The sequence below is a fragment of the Stenella coeruleoalba genome (assembly GCF_951394435.1).
Source record: "Stenella coeruleoalba genome assembly, chromosome: 18".
Taxonomy (NCBI): Eukaryota; Metazoa; Chordata; class Mammalia; order Artiodactyla; family Delphinidae; genus Stenella; species Stenella coeruleoalba.
This window is the reverse complement of record NC_137164.1, coordinates 32296711-32318446: the sequence shown is the minus strand read 5'-3', so window position 1 is coordinate 32318446 and position 21736 is coordinate 32296711. Positions and strand designations below refer to the sequence as shown.

Here is a 21736-nt window from a genome sequence, read left to right as displayed (position 1 = left end):
AAGTTGTCCCTGGATCATGGGACCCTGGCAGTGGTGGGCTGCACAGACTCCCGGGAGGGGAGGTGTGGATAGTGACCTGTGCTCGCACACAGGCTTCTTGGTGGCTGCAGCAGCAGCCTTAGCGTTTCATGCTTGTCTCTGGTGTTCGTGCTGATAGCCGTGGCTTGTGCCTATCTCTGGAGCTCGTTTAGGTGGTGCTCTGAATCCCCTCTCCTCATGCACCCAGAAACAATGTCTTGCCTCTTAGGCAGGTCCAGACTTTTTCCTGGACTCCCTCCTGGCTCACTGTGGCCCCCTAGCCCCCTTCAGGCTGTGTTCACGCAGCCAACCCGTCCTCTCCCTGGGATCTGACCTCCGAAGCCTGAGCCTCAGCTCCCAGCCCCCACCTGCCCCGGTGGATGAGCAGACAAGCCTTTCGGGCTGGTGAGTGCTGGTCGGTACCGATCCTCTGTGCGGGAGTATGAGCAGACAAGCCTTTCGGGCTGGTGAGTGCTGGTCGGTACCGATCCTCTGTGCGGGAGTCTCTCCACTTTGCCCTCTGCATCCCTGTTGCTGCGCTCTCCTCCGTGGCTCCGAAGCTTTCCCCCCGCCACTCCCCGTCTCCACCAGTGAAGGGGCTTCTCAGTGTGTGAGAACTTTTCCTCCTTCACACCTCCCTCCCAGAGGTGCAGGTACTGTCCCTATTCTTTTGTCTCTGTTTTTTCTTTTGCCCTACCCAGGTACCTGGGGAGTTTCTTGCCTTTGGGATGTCTGAGGTCTTCTGACAGCATTCAGTAGGTGTTTTCTAGAAGTTGTTCCACATGTAGATGTATTTCTGATGTATTTGTGGGGAGGAAGGTGATCTCCAAGTCTTACTCCTCTGCCATCTTGAAGGTCTCCCCTACATTTGCTTTTATAATCATTTTTATGTATACAGTATTCATATATGACTGGTGTTAAACTTGATATCTTTCTTAAGACATTGTTTTAAAATTGTATGCTTTTCATGTAAATAGAAGAAAGAACTTGTTCAAGGTTAGTTGTCTCCTTTTAGTCAGCAGTTATATGTGTTAGGTATATTCAGAAAATATTTTTTGCTCCATAGAAAATTTCTATTGCCACATCATTTTGTATGTGTCAGCAAGAATTTTTTTCTGATAGCTTTATAAGGACACATGTAAATACTTTGCTTTAGGCAGGAAGCTATCATGGTTGCTAGACACATTCTTTATTTTAGTGCATAAATTTGAAAAATGAAGACCAGAAATGTCAGAAAGTACATAGAGTATATTGAGTTATCCACCTTCTTGTACAGATGCACTAATACATTTACCCTAGGGAATGAAATTAAGCAGAGCTTCAACCTTAACTGTGTTTCTTGACATTTTTGCATGTAATTTTGTAAGCATAATACTGCTCTGCTAACTCTTTTGGAGAAGAAGGCTATCATATCAGTTTTTATAAAGTACGTCTTTAATGGAGATTCATTTTATCCCCAAGGCTACTGTGATTTGACTATAGATATAAAAATGCTAAAGCACACTTTATATTTCGTCTGATCATTTTATAGGGGAAGTTGTAGAAATTTATCTCTTTGGTAAGTAATACAGATACTCTCAGTATGGTCAAGTTAATTTTAATAAGTTTTCTTTGAGTGTACTAATTATGACTGGTTGTTTTTATAGTTTTATTTTTATTCCTATAAATAATTCTTTTTCCTTTTGCATCTTATTGTAAGGCCTATAAGATAGGATAGTGTACATATTGATATTGTGAAAAAGACTTCTTCATTCTTAATCTCCTAAGAATTTAGTTTTTTATTTCTTGCTAAGTAGCAGTAAACATTGGCTGAGCAGTTGTATAAAGGAGAGTAGAGAAAATGACCTCTCAAAGATTTTTGAGGCTGGGAGATTGAGGACCTAAAGGTATATATGATATTGACGTGGTTATACAACATATAAAGGAAGCTGTGACAGAAACAGTCTCATGACTTCACTCAACGAATATTTATTGAGTTTAATTATAAGTATAAAGCTTTGGAAAGGTGATGAATAAAATAGAAAAGGTTCTCACTATTAGTGAGCTTCCAGGTTGGTGGGTATTATTGAGGTGTGTGATACTACATTTTGATAATTTTGTATTACAGTGTGATAATTGTTGTGGTAGGAAAACCCTATGTGGTTTGTAAGCCTATAGATCTTGTGTGGCCAGGGAAGACTTACCCAAGGAAGTAAGAGCTAATGTGAGCCCTGATGTATTAGTGTGAGGCAACAAGGTGAGATGGCCAAGGAGGAGGCATATATAAATTTTTTCTTTTTAATAAATTTATTTTTTTATTTTTATTTTTGGCTGCATTGGGTCTTTGTTGCTGTGCGCGGGCTTTCTCTGGTTGCGGAGAGTGGGGGCTGCTCTTCGTTGCAGTGCACAGCCTTCTCATTGCAGTGGCTTCTCTTGTCGCGGAGCACAGGCTCTAAGCACGTGGACTTCAGTAGTTGTGGCACGTGGGCTCAGTTGTTGTGGCATGCAAGCTCTATTGTGCAGGCTCAGTAGTTGTGGCACACGGGCTTAGTTGCTCTGTGGCATGTGGGATCTTCCTGGACCAGGGCTTGAACCCATGCCCCTGCATTCGCAGGCGGATTCTTAACCACTCCGTCACCAAGGAAGTCGTGGAGGCATATATAAATTTATTTTGAATTTCCCATAAGTATCTGAAGCTTAATACCTTCAAAACCAAATTCATCGTTTTTGCCCATAAGTATGTCATTCCCTCAAATTATAGTACTTTGTTGCTGGCTTGCAAAGCAACAGAACAATGTCGTGATCTTAGATATATTCCCCTCACTCATTTCCTTTGTTCAGTCAGACACTAATATTTTGGATTGTGTTCATATATATATATATATATATATATATAAATATATATATAAAATACATATTTTTTTCTTTTCTTTCCGTTACCCTATTTTCTACCTTCATTTAGGAAGGGCTTCGGTTCTTGCTTGGATAACTTCAGTAGCTCTACACTCATTTCTATGCCTCTAGTATTTATCTTTCAGTCCATTGTCCACACTGCTGCTGGTTGGGTTTTCCAAAGTGCAAATTTGATTATGTTGTTTTCTTATGATAAATACTCTAATAGCTCTCTACAGTTTTTAGGTTTTACAAAAAAGAAAAAAGCTTCTTGGTTTATTGTGAAATTCCTTTCAACAGTTTCACTCCTGTCTACCTCCAGCTTCATCCTGTGCAGTTTGTTCTCATACCTTCTTTTGTGCCCCTTACAGGGGATGGCTTGTCATTCATGTACACCCTGTGCTAGTCACTCTATTTGAAATGCAAGCTACACTTCTCAGCTAATGACTCAAGTTCTTTAAACCTGAGATTGCACATGCCTCCAGTCTTTCTCTCTTTATTGCTGGTAATTTTCATAGATTTTGGGTGGTTAGTTTGCTTTGACTTTGCCACCAGACACTGTGCTTACTAAACACAGTGATCATACTCTCTTAAACTCTGTACCCCTAGTCCCTGCTACTCTGAGAAACACATAATAGTCATGCTATTAGATATTTATTGAATACAGGAAAATGATGGTATGGGACCAGATATCAGGGGATACTTAGATATTAGGTTAATGAGTGTGGCTTTTATAATGAAGCCACTAAAGGTTTAAGAGCAAAGGAGTCATGATATATGCGCTATCTTTTAGATGGAACAGCAGTATTCAAAAATCGAAGTTTGTAGAGAAGATGATAATATTGGCTTTGAAAATACTGGAATGCTTTCTTAGTCTTGAAAAATGTTCATTAAGTTGGAAATATATTTATAGACTGGTTTACAGTTTGGAGTGTAGATGTGAAGCTGAGCTGGTGGTAGGGACTTGGAAGCCATCAGTGTATGGAGTCCCTAATCCTAACCCTGAGCCCAACCCTAACTCTCTCAAGGCTACATTTGTGAAATATTTGTATTTTCTTAAATGATTATTATTATTTTTTATTTTTAAAAGGCAGTCAAATACTTGTTCTTGATTATGAGACAGTACTCTATTTGAATTCACCTCTGCTAGTAGAGGTTTTTAGTCATGATGATGGCGAGGTGAAGGTGTTTGAATACAGGATGGTGACTTGTGATGAGTGGCTGTATCAATTAGAAAACTCATTCGATTCACCAAATTTTATTATTTGCCTTCCTCCCACAAAGTGAAGCACTAAGGACTTTGAAAGACTAATTTATCATTAATTTCCCAAAGATTAATGATAAATAAAATGGACTTTATCCTCTTAAACTGTTGTTGAAGGTTAGAGCCTGCATCAGGTCCTTAAACCTCATGATGTTGTAGTAAGAAAAAAGAAAGTAATTGATGCATTTACAAAGTGGAGTTATTTATTAATAAATAAATATTAAAGTGGAATTCTTTTAAATCATGTTGATAAACTTCAGACAAGTTTCAAGTATAAGTTTTTGCAGGTAGGGGTCAGGGAATTCAGTACAATGCCTAGCTCTCTATTATTTTACACAAAGTTGCCATGATATTTAGGGACTTTTAAGAAAAATGCCAGGGTTCCGGATAACTGGGGGCCCAGTTTGTTCTGCTGAGAGGAGATGGTCACAGATTTCATTTATGGCTTTGTCTGCTCCTTTGCAAATGAATGATTTTGGTGGGACCTAGAGGGACCTAGAGAAAAGCTGTGGGTGACTTAGCAAAAATCTACCACTCCTTTCATAAAAGTTTATGTTCTACCAACAGATCATTAGAATCAAATTTCTAGATGAAGAATAGTGCTTTGTATTTTCATCTTACTCTCTTTCTTGTGTGTTTTTGTTTCTTTTTCTTTTTTCCTTTTCAGTTTGAAAAAGAGTTTACCGACCACCAAGAAACTCAGGCTCAATTGCAGAAAAAAGAGGCACAGATTAACGAGCTTCAAGCAGAGTTACAAGCTTTTAAATCACAGGTAAAATACCATCTACCTGGAGTGAATTTGGGTATTGAAAGCTCACCAGGGGAACAAAGGTCGTATCATATCTTCATAGCATCAAAATGTTGAAACTTTAATTTCCCTTGTATGTTTTCATATTATTGTTTATATGTATTTCTATTCCGCTGTGTTTATTTTTAAAATGATTTTGCCCCTTTTTTTCTGCTTGCATTTTTAAGAACGTCTAAACTTTTACTAATCTACTTCCTTATGTTTCGTTTGGGTTTTGTACCTGATGTCACGTGTTTGCTAGGTAATTAAGCGTTAAGGGTAAGAAAGTCTTTTATTCTTAGACTTGTCATTCATCACTGATCTTTATCCCACTACAGAAAATTATTGCTCAAGCTATTTATTTTTTGAAAACCTTCAGCCTATGGGTACCTTGCAGTGAAAGATAACCTCTAGCTGAATGAGAACATTTTCTGATAATTTTTCAATTTCCAAAAGTAAACATTTAAAACATGACAAAAAAGAGAGCAAATCTGGATTATGGAGCAGATAATACATACACTCACATACGCTCTCTACACATAAAGCATTTAGGTAGCAAGAAATACATCATCTGCATGTTTTAAATGGATGAAAGTAAGGAAGTAGAATTTTCACAGCTAAATTTTTTCTTGTAGATTTACACATAAGATGATGAGCAATAAGTATAGTTTTGCTGTTTTCCTTTCATCCTAATTTATGGTTATGTTGAAATAGTCTTAGGTATACTATTTCTTATGTTATTTTGAGAGTTTGTTTTCTTTTATACTTTAGTGTATAGTTTTGTTGCAGAGTCTGTTTGAAGATACCCTAAGAGCTATATGTTAGTGTTCAGTTTTGGAAAAAAAAAAATAGAATCTATCTACAAGAAAATTCTCACTGATCATCTTTCTTTAGTGCTGCAAGAGAAGGTACCACAATTTATTGAAAGTTTTCATCTTTCTTATGTGGCTCCTTGTCTCTCATATTAAAAAAAACATTTGTGTTTTTTAATTTCAGATTGAGTTATAGACAATGACTGAAATATTCATGAAAAGTTTTTCCTGGTCTGGGCTAGTATAAATTTAGACTTTCCTTTCTTTTTAATTTTTCCCAGTTGAAGCATTACTCGTAAATCTACTCTAGAAAATGTCAATTTATAGAAAACATATTCACCATCTTTGGATATGTTATTGCTGCATGTGCTTTTATGTAAAATGGGAATATATTTACATTTTGAAGCAGATTAAATCAAGGAATCTCCTGTGTTGTTTTAAATTGTGTACAGTGATGACCTTTGTTTATGTCTATTAGAGGAAAGCCTGTAATTAGAGACTTGACACTGGCCACAATTATTCATTTTTGAATAACAACTGACAAATACTTCCTTTGGATAAGTTTGTATTTCTCATGAAATCTATGCATTTGTCTTAATATACTTCTCTTTGATCAAAGCTATGCTGATTATAAAGATTATGAATAAAATATGTTTTATTATCTGTGACTTCATTCCTTCAGTCACTTAACAGCCAAGTACTGTTAGGTGCTGGGGATAGAATGGGGGGCAAGGTGGTCACAGTGTCTGGCCCCATCAGTGGTAAGTCTGTCACACCCATCAAAATCTAGAGCAGAAATTCAACCATACCTTTGTTTTAAGACATTAATTGTTAACCATAAATGTATACTGAGTGTGAGTATAATGTACATACATCCTTTACATTGAGAGGGCTGTGCTATTCATGATCACAGCAACCCAGCATAACACTAAAGTGATTCTTCTTTATACTTAATGTTTTTGATAAGGCATGTTTTTTGACTGTGGTTTCAACTTCTCTTAAATACTTTTTCTTTGTGCTGACCTTGGATATCGATTTCAAGCCTTTATACATGATCTATTTTCCATAATTGTGCCATAAAACTTTTAAATGATTTATTAATACTCCTATAGCTATATGGCTCAGAGTTGAAGTTAGTAATTTCAGGAAATAACCATATCACAAAAAATTATTTATCAACCCAGATCACCTTTATGATAGTAAAAATGCATCTATTGTTATTATGCCATGGAAACATAAGGACAGAAGTGCCTAGTGGTCACAGGGACCAGATCGTGAGATGCTCTGAAGGTCCTACTAAGAATCTTAGATTTTTTTTCTCAAGGGCAAAGGCACGATGTGGCAATATTATTTACCTCTCTTTTTCTGGATCTTATTTTTTTTTTACTTACCACTTAAATGCTGGTGTCCTGTAGAATTCTGTATACAAACCTTTCCTCATGCTGCATACTCTGGGTGAACATATCTACACCCATGCCTTCTTCAGCTGTCCTGTAGAGACTGCTGACTTTCAGATCTTTTAGGCCCATGTTGCCATTTGCCTCCTGGACATCTCCACCTGGTTGGCCATAACTACCTCAAAACGGGGAGTAATATTTCTGACAATTACATTTTTATGAAAACAAAAGCTATAATATTCTTAAATTGGGAAAAAAATCTTTGAAATTTTGTTTTTAGGTTAAACCACATGACGTTACTGAAATTCAGTTGTTTTTGGTTTAAAATAATACCTTATTTTTGTGAAAAGTGTACTTTAACATGTTTTATAGAGAGTTCTTTGTCATATTTCTTCTTTTTCTTTCCCCTATAGTTTGGTGCCTTGCCACCGGGTACCTATTTGCCTTCTTCAAAAGAAAATGGAACTGGCCACGCAGCACTTCCTCCACCGCAGCCACTTCCCTCTTGTGGAGGCTTGCCCCCTCCCCCCCCACCTGCACCCCCTCCCCCCCCCACCTGCACCCCCTCCCCCCCCCACCTGCACCCCCTCCCCTTCCAGGAATGCCCATGCCATTTGGTGGTGGTCCTGTGCCTCCACCACCTCCCCTGGGATTTCTCTGTGGACGAACCTCTCCCCCACCACCAACCCTGCCTTTTGGGTTAAAACCAAAGAAAGAATTTAAACCGGAGAACAGCATGAGAAGATTGAATTGGTTAAAGGTAAAACAGAAATAAATAGAGAAATAATACTGTTACCTAGATTAAAACTTAAATATAATTGTATTTAGTTTCCAATGGGATCCCTATTCAAAATGACATTAAATAAACAGGCATTATTTTAAATAAAAATGTTGAGTCAAAGCCCTTTGCTATTGACTAAAGCTCTCTGGTTTATAAATTGGGTAGGAATTGATGTTAGTTGTTACAATGGGATTTGATTGTAATTAAATTGCCAATTCAACATTATTGTGGTTATACTCTGTATTTTGAAGTGTTTTTCAAAAGTAGAAAAAAAATAGTATTCTTAGGAACTTTTTTATATTGATAGCTATTGGGAAAAGTATTACTACTTGTCAGAAGTGGATAGTTAGTCGAGACATAGGAATTTTGAATCCTGCAGAATGATGGTTCCATGGTCACATAAATTGAGCATTGCTAAAGACTAGGAGAAGTATAATTGAGAAGAAACAAACTTCATTTCATTCAACTTCAAATTCCCAACTATTTGAGAGCGGAACCTTTTTTTTTTTTTTTTTTCTCCCTAATAACACATTAACTTCCTGCAGAACTTGTATTTCATTGAACATACTTTGGGAAAAAAATCTTACAGAGATTACTTCATAAACATCTACTGGCAGCTCTGGGGCACTGGGTGTATACATGGTGATTGGGTGTGGGGGACAGATGAAACACTCAACTGTGTGTGGATCTGTCTTCTCTCTGGCTGCAGATCAGACCTCAGGAAATGACTGAAGACTGTTTCTGGGTAAAAGCAAATGAAAATAAGTATGAAAATGTGGATTTGCTTTGTAAACTTGAGAATATGTTTTGTTGCCAACCAAAAGGTACGTTTAATATCTTGGTTATTTGTTACTCTTAGTATTTTAATATTGTAACTTTTTATATGCTTACCTTTAGAAAGTATTATTTGTGTCATATAAATGGTATTTTTTTATGTTACTAATGGATAAATGAATAATCCAATGAATAATCTGAAGTTAATTTTTTATATAGAGTATCAACTGAACAATTTTTAAAATACAAATGATTTAATACAAAACTTAAAAAAATTTCTTTATAATACCTTCTTTGAAGATATTCTAAATTAGACTTTCGTAAAGGAGGGTATTTTCAGAGAAAATTTTGGTGTGAAAATTCCCTGTAGTCAATGAGAAATAGAAAAACGAAAACAAAATGTAACTCTTCCTCTAGTCAGAATTTTCCCACCCTTTAATGTTACAGTGGCTATCACATAATTAATTAGTATGACTCACATGGGATAGAAATATCAAATTTATAGAGCATCTTGAAAATTAGTTTGAAATAGAGTCTATGAGTAGATTATAACATCTTTTCATTAAATGCAATGGAATTCATTTTCAAAAGCCATCACAGATAGCTTTTACCTGTGCAGTGTGATTTTTCTCTTTTTAACAATTATATTTAGGAATTACTCTTGTCTGAAATTTGATTTTTTCTCATCCAGTATCATGGGCCTACCACTTATGTTTCAGGACTGATATGCACATATACTGTTCAGTTCATTTTTAAGTAACACATTTTAGGTTTGTAGTACAAGGCACTTAGGTCAGTCGTTATCTTTTTTTGTTTAATTATTTTTTAAAATTATTAGTTTTTTAATTTTTGGCTGCGTTGGGTCTTCTTTGCTGTGCGCGGGCTTTTCTCCATCTGGATGGAGATGGGAAGGCTTGGTGTAGACAGAAGAATTGATTTCTTAAAGTGCCCACCGGGTACTAGGCACCATGCTAGATGCTTTATATACGTGATTTAACTTGATCATCACAGCAACCAAGGGATGTTGGCAGATAGCAAAAAAAATCATTTGCTTTCCTTTGAAATGCTTTCTAAAATATAAATTAAAAACTTAAAAAAAATAATTGTAAGTTAGAAACTCTAAAAGGTAATTGTAAATTAGATTTCTAGAATTTGTGTTAAATCCAAAGCCTTTATCAGATATTTTGGAACACCATTGGTCTTGACCAAAATAGTAAAAATGATATATTTTGATCTTTGAAAACCAGGGGCATTTTCTTAGCAAGCTTACCATAGGAAAACTTGTGAAGTAAGCAGATCTTAATTTTATCTTTTGATTATGGAGAATCAAAATTTTCTTTGAATAAGATTAGTGCACTCTTCAGGCAATCAGGGAAAATATATGGCAGTTAAAATGTGTATTTACATGTAAAACACTTCAGAATTTCAGATTTCATAATCTGGAATTGATTAGTTTTCCCTCTGCTTTTCTAGTAGGTAGAAAGGGTGGTACCTAAAAGCTATTTAAGTAATTCTGGGATCCAGCTTCTCTATTTTTTTTCCCTCTTTACTCTGATTACTTTCTTAATTAATGAGGCTCAAAAGGGAAACTTGTTAGCATGTCTTTAATTTAGCTGTAGTGTTAGCCCTAAATGAAATAATTGGACCTTTAAAAAATTCTTGTCATCTAACTTTAGTCTTACGATTTAAGGTTGAAAAAAATCAACATATTTGCTCAATCTAATACTAGTTGTAAAGATTAAGGTGAGGAAATAATGATCCTTTTCTGAATATTCCATATATTAGTGCCTCTCTGGATTGGTGCATGCATCCACACTGCCCTGAATCTCTCCTTGGTTTGACTTAGAGGCTGGCAGAGGCTATGACTTCTTTTCTCTCAGCTCAAATGCTGCTGCCTCTTTTCTGGGACCAGTAGATGATATTTCCATAATCAACAGAAAGATAGGGAAGCCCAGGGTTGTAACGCGGGGCAGTGCCAACATTTCACAATGCCAACAGGTGGCGAGCTGAGAAGGTGACTATTTTTGGTTCGGATTTTAAAGAATAATTCCTAGAAAGCATTATTTGAGGAGCCTTAAGTGTTCTTTTTGGCATTATTAGTATTTCATTAGAAAAGGCTATTCATTGCTGCTTTCAGAAAGACAGGATTTCAGTAGATATTTTATAGGAAAGGTCAGAAAGGAAGGTAAGAGAAAGGTGCTTAGAAAACTTGGACAAGACAGAGGGCTGGTGGATAGGTTGCTCCTTGTCTCTTTATTCGTGGCCTGGCTGCGAATATTTGCCTGTTTCACGTGACACCAAAGGTTACTTTGAATCAATTTTGTCATTTCTGCAGAATTCAAAATTAAACCTATTATTCATTGTTGAGTTCCAGGTAGAAATATAGTTGCTCTCCACTCTCTAGCAGGCAGGGGGAGATAGAGGCACGGGCTGCTAGTTGATTGTCATCATTGGCTTGCATCACAACTTGGCAGGGAAGGACAAAGAATTCAGATTACTGAAGACTTGTGGATTTTTAGAGAAAATATTTTTTTTTACTTTTTTTTTAATTGAAGTACCTGTTTGGACTAAGAACTAGGGCTCTTTCTCTGACATAGTTGAATGTTCCATTCCAGGCATTTTAAATGGTAGATGCCAATCTTTGTGCTTCCTAAGCATTTAAAATTGGCAGAAAGGAAAAAGAAAGAAAGGAACTGAATCCAATAATCTAAAAAGAACCTTGGGATTTTCTCTCATGTTCTTTATTTTTTGTCCTAAGTATGGCTATTTATTTTACACTGCTTTAGGTTTATGAGACGTTTAGGTTAAGATTGTTGGGTTTCAGAGGTCTCATAACCTGGGAGTTGGAAGAGGAAGAGGAACTAATAATCCCTATTGAGTACCTGTGGTATACCAGCCCTGAGCTGGGTCTTCTTCATGTGACTTTGTTTAAACTTTACCACATCTCTGCTGAGGTTTTTCTCTTGGTCTACGATTGCAAAACAGTTCTAACTCCCCACAATAGCACCCTGCCCCACTGACTCATAGATGGAGCAAGATGTTATTGGTAAGCGAGTTGGACGTTCCCTCTTAACTCATATTGGCCTTTATTATATTTCTTCCTTTTTTTCCAGTTAGATTTTACTTACTTTGCTTTCTAAACTAATCCCCTCCCTGTGATTTTTATAGCATTGCTTCAATGAAGCGTGCCTCATGTCATATCTTTTTTTTTTTTTTTTTTTTTGCGGAGCATAGGCTCCGGACGCGCAGGCTCAGCGGCCATGGCTCACGGGCCTAGCAGCTCCGTGGCACGTGGGATCTTCCCGGACTGGGGCACGAACCCGTGTCCCCTGCATCGGCAGGTGGACTCACAACCACTGCGCCACCAGGGAAGCCCCCTTGTGTCATATCTTAAGGAGTACGGAAACCCCCCTCTAAGCCATTTCCTATGAAATCAACATTTTTTTTCTGATTCAGTAGTATCATTTTCTTTTTTATACTTTATTTCCCTATTAAGTATCTCACTTTGTTTTCCTTGCTTCTCTCCATCCTGAACTTTTGAGATACATCTTAGCTTTCCATAGTTTAGATTCTTTTGAAAATAACATGTAGACATTTTTCCTGATCATCTTTTTCTTTTATTTTTCTCATCTGCCTCTTTAATTTCTTCTGCTTTTTCTCTTTATCCTATTTGGCTACCATTGTTCAAGTCGACAAGTATTTACAAGGGACACATTGAATGTGAGGCCTTGTGTTTAGCACTGGGGACACTGTGGTGAGGGGCCCTGTACTCATGTTACTCTGTGGCCTTGGTGAAGCGCAGTCAAGTTCGCAGGTGAAGTCTAAGAACAAGGAGTGGGACAACCAGTACTGATCTTGATTGTAGAAAAGACTGCCATGTTTTACAGTCTCTGGCTTCTGTTAAGACTTAACAAGGTTATAAAAGAACATTGTTTGTATATCTCTCAGAAATTTAATCACAATGTTCATATACTATATTGAACATTTGGTATCATCAAAATAATGCTAATGGCCTGCATATTTTTTACCAGAGTGGAAGCATCTGTTGGTTAATTTTTACAGGCTGTTGGAAAATGGATTAACGTATACTAACGGGTTATTGGTGTTGGATTTATCGACTAAAATTAATATTAATTACTTTCATTATTCACAAACTGTTAACTTAATAGGGATTAAAGGGCTTTCTGAAAGTATATGAATAGTCTAATTCTCATAGACTGATTTATTATGAAAATGTGGTTCCACAATTGTTAGCTTTCTGAAGTAATCAAATTTTATAACAGGTGCATCATATTTGCCAGATAGGGCCAATAAACTGGTTTATAAATAATTTCTCAACTGAACAGTTATGGCATATGGAAACAGTTAATGGATTATGTACTTAAAAACAAATCAAGCTTCGATTTCTGACATCATAGTTCCGTGGACAAAGTATTGGGGTAGGAAGTGATAAACCATGGAGTATCCCTGTGACTTGGCTGTGTTCAGTTTGTTGCTTTGTATCTGAAACACAATTTATTCCTCTGTATGAACCAAAGTGTATAAAAAATCCTGAACTACCTCAGAAGCCTACATTAAGGTGAACAATATAATTTATAACAGAAGTATGGTTCTTGAGAGCATGTTAATATAGAGATGATGCCAAAATGAATGTAACATATCTTCAACATCTTAAAGGTTTCTGAAAAGACATTTGACAAACACTAGTTTGGGAAGATTGGGGAGGAAGTCAGTGGCAAATTAAATATTTCTCTAGGGATTTATTTTGGTTCTTGTCTGTGGCTGAATCTGGAAAGAACTTAAGGAAATTATGAGATAGGTCAGGAATGTCTTGCTTGTTTCACCATTAGAGAGTATCTCATTGTTACCAATTATATTCTCTGTTGGGTTGCAAAAGAAACAGAAATTTATTCTGAAAGCTTTAGAGAAATAAAATCTATAGAGAGAGCGTAAAGAAAGGGGTTATTTAGGTTGGAGCCACAGGCAACTTTCAAGTCCACAAAATGCTTCAGTTACACACTTAGTTACCCAGCATATCTTTGGCATGGTGTGATAGAAGGTTTAAAGGTCCCTGTAAATAGGCATGTTTCTTATATATTGTACTGATGCTATAAACAGAAAAGGAGGAGGCTTGGACTTGTATGTATTGTATTGGGGGGGGTATGCCCATAAACATGGCTTTTTTTCTTTCCTTTTTTCTATTCTCTTTTTTTCTTCTTCCACTGGAGAAAAGAATGGTATTAGGGCACTGGATTCAACTAGTGTCACTTGACTAGTGGTAGATTGGGGGATGCTGTCTCCCTTCCGTATTACAAGTAGCTCATCGTGGTATTTTAATTCTGGTAGCAGTTTTCAGTGGTGCGCCTGTAGCTGTCAAACCTTAACAAAATTGTAAGGTCATTACATGCCATTGTCATCGCTTAGGATTTTGTCTCTTAGGATTTCTCTTCCATTTCCTGCATTTCCTTCTTCTGTCTTCTTCCCCATTTACCCTGGCATCTCTTGTTGCCCTCTGATTGCTCAAAGTGCATTTTTCGACTGCCTTGTCTGCAGTATGTTCTATCACTCAGGACTCCCACTCATAGTTAGTGCACACCATTGTTCTTCTGAAAATATAAATGAGGCTCCTCCTTCTGAATGTGCTATTTTAATCTTAAAGTAATATTTTGTAAATCTGGCCATTCACTTCCTCTCTTCTCTACTCTCTCTGACCCCCATGCCCTCCTCCACACACACCACTTGCCAGGCTTGGAAGAGAGAGAATCACATGGAGTTAGCACTGTACCTGGATCCATCCCTGGAGCACAAGGAGGGAGTGGGATCGTGGTAGGAGAGTCATAAGGAGATAAGCGCTTCTTGCTGGATTCCATGCTATAGGAATTCGATATTAAATAAACAGTGTAGTAAATTCTTTTGTAACAGAAAAAAAAACTTTCTGTGGAAATAACTTTATTGTAATTTTATAACTTTGAATTTCATAACTTAGGTTTGGAGGTGATTATATATTCATGTGTTTAGGTAAGCTGGGTGTTGTTGTTGTTTTCTTGGTCCCTCAAGGTTAGGTCATTTGGGCATATGCTCTGATACCTTGAACATGTTCTGTGTTTACCACAAGCTTTCATGGCTGTCATGGCATCTGAGGAGAATGCCAGTTTAGAGACCTTTGCTTATCACAGCTCTGACTTGTCTGAGTAGGTGTCTGTGCCTTAAAAGAATGGATATTTCAAAGTCAGACACACACTACACCAGGAGTTCTTAACTTGAGGCCTATGAACTTGGCTAAGAAAAAAAAAATTTAGCATCATCACTTTCATTAACCTCTAACTGAAATTTAGTTTTTCCTTCAATGATAAATATAGGCAACAAACACAGCAGTACCTATGTCGTTTCTACCTGTAAGGTTCATACGTACTTTCATATCACATGAGAATTGCTTCAGGTACATTGAAATATCATTGAAACTCATCACTACTTCAAAATTAGAGTAATTATTAGACCTGCAGCTAGACCTTGTTACTTAAGACATTAATAAAGAAGCATATTTTGTCTGTTGGGTCCTCCAGGAAGCAGATGCTGAGATGTTGAAGTGCAGGAGGGTTTTTTTAAGGGGCAAGGGATGGGTTATGTATGTGAAAGGTAAAGGCAGTTGAGAGCAGGACTAGGCAGGAAGAACCTGGGACTGTGATGCAAATCTGAGAAATCTTCTCAGCCAGCACAGCTGGGAGGGAGTGCTGGAGCCCAGAATGCCTGTCAGAGGAGTCCCAGGTTGGGCCGTGATGGCCAGGCCTGGTTACTTCTGCCGTGCTCAGTCCTTGGCTGGGGCTCCAAAACTGAGGAGGGTCCTGAGGGTGCTCATGGCTTGGAGCCTGTCAGCTAAGTGTGTTCCTTTGTAACCGAGTGGAAAGTTCTTTCCTAAAGGGAGACCTGAGCAGTCCATCTCCATGGTTGCCATACATGTTTGTTACCAGTCCATAAACAGTGCATTTTAATAACTGCGTTCGAGAACAATTTGCTTCCTTTGAAATCTTATGTATTTAAATTATACATTTAAAAATTATTCTGAGAAGGGGTCCATTTCTCTGATTGCCAATGGAGCTCCATGGCAAAAAAGGTTAAGGACCCTGCTGCAGCATGTAGAGGTGGGAGTGAGGTGGAGGTCAGGGGCCTCGCCTCAACTGCTGCCTATTCACAGGTATGTGGTTTTTGGGTTTGTTTTGTAATTTAAAGGGCTAGTGTGTTATTTGTAATGAGATATTTTATCCAGCTTAGAATAAGTTTTTATGGTGGTTCCAACATCTGGCCATCCATTTTTTAAATCCATGTTAACAGGCCATAATGCATTTGTTAATAAAAGCATATATCAAAAATGGAAAAAAAATAGAAAACTTATTCCCTAATTAGACAGTAATAAAACAACAGTATTAATAATGTGTCTTTCTTTTTAGCAGTTATGTTTACTTCATTTATATCGTTTTATTTGCTCCTCAAAACAGTTCTGCAAAGGGCCCCAGGCAAATGTTGTATACATTTTATCAGTAAGAAAAAGTTGTGCTCTTCAAGTGAAGTTCAGCTAAAAGGAGCCGCCACTGTGAATGGAATACAGATATGAGTGTAAAGCCATTGCTCCTTCTGCTATGCCATGCTGCTTCTCTGATTAAAAGAAATCCTATTATGTTTTATTTAAAGTGCTCTTCTTTGATTTAAAATAATTTTCCTCTCATCTCCTGCCACCTTACCACTGCCCCACAGCAGTTCATCCTCATCCCACAATTTATATTAAAGGCTTTAAAAACCTGCCGTTTTTTATTAAGACCATCTTTCATCATTTGGTACCTCTCTTTACTTCTGTAAGTATTTGAACTGTAAATACTAACATCATGCTGTGGAGTCTGCAGGAGAAGTGAGGCACTGTGGAATCCACCTACAAGTGTGCGACCCCAGCCCTTACAGCTGTAGGTCTTTCCTCTCTAAAATGGGGGAGTTAAGATCCAGCTCATAAGTTTATTGTGAGGATTATATGATGAATATTTTAAAACATATTTTGCAATGCCCAGTTCATTGTAGCAGCAGTTGTGGCTCGCAGGCTCTAGAGTGCAGGCTCAGTAGTTGTGGCGCACAGGCTTAGTTGCTCCGTGGCATGTGGGATCTTCCCGGACCAGGCCTCAAACCCTTGTCCCCTTCACTGGCAGGTGGATTCTTAACCACTGTGCCACCAGGGAAGTCCCTGGCCTTATTTCCAAATGAAGCTTTCTAAACCATGAAACTGCTCTGTTAATGGACCTATGTTAATAGCCACTTAGGAAGACTTTTAGAATACTGGTCTATACCTCTTGTTTCTTGCATTTTTGTGTACATCTTAACTGTCAAATGCTTTATTAAGTTTCTGTAGAGAAGGATCTGTTGAATCAGGAATAAATGTAAAGACCTGTTGGGGATTTTATTTCCCTCTTTTTTTAAAAGTTTTTCTGTGATGTTTTTTCTTTCTTTCAGTTTATGTCGTTAATGGAGCTGGTGCCCATTAATGGAGCTGGTGTGTAATTTCATGAACTTTAAAAATTGAAAAATTTAACTTTGTTTTTCTTGGTGTGATTCTGTTTTAGAGCATTGAGCTGATGATTCGAGAGTGATCTTGGAAAGCTCATTCAGTTCTTTATAAAACCTTACTGGATCGTGTCAATAATTCCTTTTTTTTTTTTTTTTTTTTTTTTTTTTGCGGTACGTGGGCCTCTCACTGTTGTGGCCTCTCCCGTTGCATAGCACAGGCTCTGGACTCGCAGGCTCAGCGGCCATGGCTCACAGGCCCAGCCGCTCCACGGCATGTGGTATCTTCCCGGACCGGGGCACAAACCCGCGTCCCCTGCATCCGCAGGCGGACTCTCAACCACTGTGCCACCAGGGAAGCCCAATAATTCATTATTTTTGACACTTATTTACAGTTTCAACCTAATGAGGATGGTACGGACGGCTTAATGTCATTGTGGAACTGGGGTGCATTAAGGCGTAGGGAACCTTTAGTTGATAGGCAAATAAGAGTACCAAGTAGAGCTGATGGCCTAAATTCCCCCCAGGGTTTGCAGGAAGGATGATAACTGTTCATTTTCTTCGTTTCATAGAGTGTTAGCATGATGTTCACAGGAGTGATAATTTCTCAAGAATAGGTTACTCCTCCAGCTCTGTGATGTAAGCTAAAGAAATTATTTAGGTCAACTGTATACAATTGTATTTTATACATATGGTTTAGCCTAACTCTTGTTTCCTGAACTGGTGACAAATTAAGGAAATACATGAACAGATGTCTGGAACTTAATTGAAAATGGGTGTTGGTATTTCTTCTTCTCTGACAGCCTGTCTAGTAATAGATAGGGGAGGCAAAACTCTTGAAGTGAAAAGTGTTTATCTCAGAATGACTCACAGCCCCCAAATCTAAGATTGGATGATGAACTTAGAAACTTACATGCTGCATTAGTGTATGTAAATCAATCTTTTCTGGTGACTCTGTGAGAAAGTTTGCCTGCGGGAGACAGTACCCAGTTAAAAGTGATTTAAAAGGGAAGTCTGGTGGTTGGTAGTCCCAGAGTTAGTAAGTTCAGTATCCCAGTGATGTCAGGACTCTCAATTGGCTTCTCATCCGTTTTCCTCTCTTTCCCTCCAGTTTCAGCATAGTTTAGCTGGCAAAGGTGGGAAGAATTATTATGCTCACAGGTGGGGCTTTGTCTTAGTTTTTTATTGCTGCTATAACAAATTACTCCAAATTTAGCAGCTTAAATAACGCAAATTTACCATCTTACAGTTCTGTAGGTTAGTCTCACTGGGTTAAAGTCAAGGGCTATGTTCTGGAGGCTCTCAGGAGAATCTGTCCCTTGCCTTTTCCAGCTTCCAGAGGCTGCCCACATTCCTCAGTCTGTGGCCTCCTTCTAGATTCTTCAAAACCAGCAGCAGCGAGCTGAGTCTTCCCCACCTGATTTCCTTGAGTACATGCTTCTCAGATTCTGACCTATGTCAGGAGAGGTTCTTTAAAGACTCATGTGATTAAATTGGGCCCATCTGGATCGTCCAGGAGACTCTCCTAATCTCAGGGTCTTTAACCTTAACCACACTGGCAAAGTTCCCTTTTCCATGTAAGGTAAGATATTCACAGACTCCAAGGATTAGGACGTGGACACTCCTGACAGAGGACGGGGTTTGGGATAACTGGATGCCATAAAATTGTAGCATTTCACAAGGTACTTGGCCCTGTTGATTCCGCTCATTAAAATTATGCCAGTCTCCTTTAGCCCTGCATTCCCTTTATAGGAATGTCATTTTTGGGTCCTGGGGCATTTTGGCTTAACTGTTTAAATCATTTGTTCTGTTCACTAAATGTTTATTGAGCTTTGGATCTTTACTAATCACACCAACATATGTTTTTGTTACCACAGCCAAGTGCCTTTCCGGAGTTTTAGGAAAAATCCTCATATGTCTAAGTGCCAGGAATGATTTTTCCTCTTCTTTATTTAAATATACTATATTAAATTAATGTGAAAAGGTATCACAGCCTACTGTATATTTTCCAGTTTGTAATGTATACTATTAATTTCATTTTTTCTAAGATGTTAGTAAATTCTGTATATATGTTTTTACTTAATTTTTTTTTTTTCCAAGCCAGAAATACCCTTCAAAAAGCTAGGGTAAAGAACCACTGGTATTTAAAAACAAATTGGTTCTTGACTTTCACTTGTTACTATGTAAGGAAGAAAGAAAGACTGGTTCTAATTTAGAAAAAGAAATGTGTTATATTTTATACATTATAAACTTGTGGGAGATGACTGTTTCTATATTGCCTTGTTAAAAAACTTAGTTCCCTCACCTTAAAGTTTAATTATATTTTAAAATACAGATTGTTACTCTTGTTTTACGATGTTTCACAACATATTTTTATCTGAATCATATTTATTATATTTATGTAATATTTATATATTTATAAATATTTATACAATATTTATATAATATTTATATAATAGGGACTTCTGGAAGAGGGACCTTTTCCTAGTCCGAATATTACTCAGACCTAATATGAACATACAGTTTCATTACAGGCTGGGAAATGTTATTATAATTGCATATTTCACTGGATAATTTAAATACAATATATAAAAAGTTTATTTTAATTGGAAAAATTTCACCACTGAGGGATATCACATTTATCAAAAGATCTAATACAACCACATTTCACACAAAGTAAGCAATTTATTTTAATTTAAGTGTTGGCTCAGTTACTTGCCAGTCTACTCTTCTGTCATCGTATTGTCTGAGACTTTTTCCTCCTGAAGCAGGGCTCTTCTCCCTTCTTTAATCTTCTTTTCTTTTTCAATTAGAGAACCAATTATTTTTGAGGGTTCACAGGTCACAATGGAATAGTTTGGCGTTCTTGGTCCCGTTAGTGTAAGATTCAACCCAGAAGCGTTGAAATAGCCAGTGGGATAATTGTGTTTGTTTTTAAATGATGGACATTAGTTTTTAGAGCTTCTAAGTTTTTGTTTAAAAATTATCCTTTTTCTGAATAATATTTTTTAATTTTCCCAAGTTTTATTTAACTTCATTTAAAATCTTATCTATCTGTAAAAGTGAATATGAGTTTTTAAAATTGACCAGTCATTTGTATTTCCATTAGACTTAAGCAGATTTATCTGCTTTTAATACCAATAGCAAGGAAAACAGCAGTTTGTATCAACTTCAGTGTGGTAACTGTACTTTTGTAATAGAATTTACTCTATATGTGTGTATACATACATATATGTATATATACACATATATGTATATATCTGAAAGAATACTGTTCTGTAGACTAGGCAATCCAAAAATGACTAATCAGTGGATTACTGGTTTTTTCTTTTTTAGCTATCATTTTTCCTCAGCAGGATTGTTGAGTGCAGAGAATGAAACTGACATGATGGTCCCATGCCCACTTTTGTATCTCTGAGGTGTGCTTTGTCAAAAGAGCCATTTTCTTCAGTGTGTTCTTGATGAATAAGCATAACCTACAATCTCAGTAAATCAAAATTTCTCATTATTCTTGATTATTCTAGAGTTATAAGAAGGCCAGAACAGCTGGTGGAAGCAAACAAGAATGAGAGAAAGGAACTGACTTACAAAGTAAAGGAGAAGTGGGTGCTTGCTCAGCTCCTAACTGGGCCCGGTCTTCACATTATAAGAGTTAGTGTGAGAAGCTGTTGCCTGGAGAAGTTAAAAATCTAATCCTCAAGGTCGCATCATTAGAAAGCAGTTGAAAGTCAAGGGTTTACTTCTTAACTTCATGCCTCATGTTCGTTCCTCTGTCTCCTGTTGGGACACTAGAGAAAAGGAGGGAGGGAAAGGCGTGGGAGCATGTTGAGGGGAGCCTGGGTGGAAGTCGATATGCATCGGTGTGGAAATGACCTTGAGACCAGCTACCGTGACTAACAGTGCAGCATAATGACGTATCTTCTGTTTTGGTCCTTTAAACTTTAGAAGCCATGATAGCCATTTCACTCATTATGTACTTTCTTCAAATCTTTTTTTTTGTATTGTTTTCTCATAGTCTTTCTGTTTTTAAGACAGTAATATAAACTGTCTTCAGATTTATCATCCCTACAGGTCTCCCACATGTGCATTCATTCTAAGGGATTAAAAGAAAAAAGGCCTTCCCTGTCTGGCATTTGTAGCCTTCTGCATTCAGGACCAAATTGTATTTTTAGCTGTATACTTCTTGCTATTTTTCTATTCTACACACCATTCTCCGGTAAATTTGGTCTACTTTTTCCATTAAATTTGGCCATGCATTGCATTGCCTCTCTTTGCAGTCCCTACCCATTCTTTATCTCCTAGGAAAATTCCCCATGGGAGCCTCTGCTGCCTTGCTGCCGATGTGTCCTTCACCAGGTTAGCACTGGAGAGCCTGCCTGGCCTCCACCTCTGTGCAGCCGTCCCGTCTGCTGTTACGTGGGCCAGCCCTTTCTGCTGGGAGAGGGCTGAAGCTTTGGAAACCACTCTCACTCCTGCTCCTCTGCTTTCTCA

The 21736-nt window shown here is 37.5% G+C and overlaps 1 protein-coding gene across 1 annotated transcript in view; it reads left to right on the top strand.

The window, feature by feature from the left end:
• The window catches only part of DIAPH3 (diaphanous related formin 3), a 413319-nt gene that overhangs the window by 195631 nt on the left and 195952 nt on the right, over positions 1-21736 (top strand). The window contains 4 exon segments of the mRNA XM_079902970.1: positions 4821-4925; positions 7563-7673; positions 7676-7909; positions 8640-8754. Of these exon segments, the coding sequence (XP_079759096.1) occupies positions 4821-4925; positions 7563-7673; positions 7676-7909; positions 8640-8754 (565 nt within the window).